This window comes from Fulmarus glacialis, unplaced genomic scaffold, assembly GCF_000690835.1.
Source record: "Fulmarus glacialis isolate BGI_N327 unplaced genomic scaffold, ASM69083v1 scaffold511, whole genome shotgun sequence".
NCBI lineage: Eukaryota > Metazoa > Chordata > Aves > Procellariiformes > Procellariidae > Fulmarus > Fulmarus glacialis.
The window spans coordinates 1-2,042 of record NW_009193154.1 but is presented as its reverse complement, the minus strand read 5'-3'; the positions used below and the strand labels follow the sequence as shown (position 1 = coordinate 2,042).

At 62.0% G+C, this 2,042-nt stretch overlaps 1 protein-coding gene across 1 annotated transcript in view; it reads right to left on the bottom strand.

The window, feature by feature from the left end:
• The window catches only part of NDRG4 (NDRG family member 4), a gene marked incomplete at its 5' end in the record, with an annotated part of 5,417 nt that extends 4,245 nt beyond the window's left edge, over positions 1–1,172 (bottom strand). Inside the window, 4 exons of the mRNA XM_009587324.1 lie at positions 53–139; positions 450–510; positions 717–779; positions 1,052–1,172. Coding sequence (XP_009585619.1) covers positions 53–139; positions 450–510; positions 717–779; positions 1,052–1,172 — 332 coding nt within the window. The remainder of the gene's footprint in view (positions 1–52; positions 140–449; positions 511–716; positions 780–1,051) is intronic.
• Positions 1,173–2,042: the final 870 nt, after the last annotated feature.

The following is a 2,042-nucleotide window of genomic DNA, read 5'->3' as shown; positions in this document are numbered from 1 at the left end:
CCTGCCCCAGGGAGCCATCAGGGCTGGGAGCCGGGGTCAGGGCCCTGCCTACCTTGGCAGCTGCCCAGTCAATCCAGCCTTTGCCATTGGGGTCGATGTTCATGAGGACCAGTCCTTCGACCAGGTCAGGGAAGATGAGCTGCAGTGAGCAAGTGATGCTCAGTGGGAAGGGAAGATGCGCCCAGGGCAGCCCCCCACCAGCACTGCTGCCCACTGCACAGACATTGCACGGGGCTGATGTGGCCCTGCCCTGGGAGCGATGGGAGACCTGTGGCAAGACTGCCCAGCCACCATGGCCATGGCACTGCCATTGCGGCCCCCTTGTCCCTCCAGGAGCCTTCGCAGCAGCACAGCTTGCCCAGGGGTGTCAGCTCCTGCTCTTCCCCATGCCCCAGGCTGACAGCAGGTATGGGCAACTCAGGGCCAGCCCATCCCAGCCCCAGACTCACCGCAAACTTGGCCAGCACGTAGGCTCCTGCCCCAACACCGATCCCGATCACGTACTTGAACCTGGAAAGCGGAGAGGTGCATGTGGGGCAACAGTGGGCTCCAGCACAGGTTCCCTGGGGCAGCCCTCCTCCCACAGCATGGAGCATAAGAAGACGTGTAGGGTACCAGCTTACAGGGACAACTGCCCCAGCCCCAAACCCTTGCCTCCTGCCCATCTCCCTGCCCAGCACCCTCAGCCAGCAGCTGAGGAGGAAAGGCTGACTCACCCAAAATGCTGCACCACGCTAGGTAACATGGCAGCCAGCTGGTCCATGGATGGGTACTGGTACCTGCGGCACAGGGAGGCACAGGACGGTAGTTATGGGACCCACACAGAGCGGGAAGGCTGGGACAGGGCAGCTGGGCTGCCCGAAGTGGGCAGGGAAATGCCACCCACCCGCAAACCACCCCATTGCCCACCCTGGGCCAGTCGGCTGCCACGGGCTTTGACATGGTTCGGAGAGACCTGCTGGCATGGCACAACTGCCCAGGCAGCGACAACCCAGCAGGCAGGGAGATGACGTCCCGGCGGGCATAGCGAGCCCCTGAAGCTGGCACCTACCCCTGAGGGAATTGCGAGGCTCCTGCCTGCTGGCCCGGCGCGTCCACATGGCACACCACAAAGTGCTTCGTGATCTCCTGCATGTCCTCGTAGTTGAAGAAGGTGTTGAAGCAAAGTTTGTCTGTCAAAAGGCACGCAGGGATCAGAGACCAAACGCCCCGGCACGCTGGCCTGGTGGGCCAGGGGAGCATGGAGAGAGGTTGCCTGCCCTCCAACCAAGAGGTGACATCCACCAAAGCCCTCCCATCCCCTTCCCTCCAGGCTCCTCGTCCCCACAGCAGAGACCACAGCCACTGTTAGCAAGGGCTGCATCCCTACTGATGTTGGGAGGCATGGGGATGGATGGACACAGCCAGGAGGATGAGGAGTTTGGGGTGAGCCTTGTCTGCTTGGAGGGATGGGACCAGGGGATGCAAAGCCCAGAGCTGCAGGACCACCGGGTGGGCAGTGGGATTAGCAGCCCAGGGTATTATTGGCCCTATCCAAAATCCCCAGAAAGGGCTCAAGCAAACATGGGATTTGAGAAACGGCTGCAAATCTCCTTGCTTTGAAACAGTAAAGAAACAGCCCCAGCGCTGCTGTGGACAGGCCACCACCGTTGCAGCGGGATACAGCCATCACCAGGGCTTGGAGGGGTCCTGCCTCATGGCATCGGTGCCAGGGCATCCCTCCCAAAACGTGGGGGCAAGGCAGGTTGTAAGGTCCATTGCAACCAACGCAACGCATCCCTTGACATGAGAGTGCTGCTGTGATGATGAGGTAGCTCACGTAGCATGCCGGTGACTCAGCCTCAGCTGCCAGCGGAGGGGGAAATGCTCCTCCCCGCTCACAGGGCACCGGGCATCCTGGCTTAGCTGGGGCACAGCCCAGGGCAGGGGTCTGGGGTGCGGGTCCAAGGCTGCAGGCTTACAGAGAGCAGCATCCCCACATTCAGAGCCCTGGCTCAGGGTCCCTCCTTCCCCACCCATCGGGGTCCCGATCTCCTTCAGCC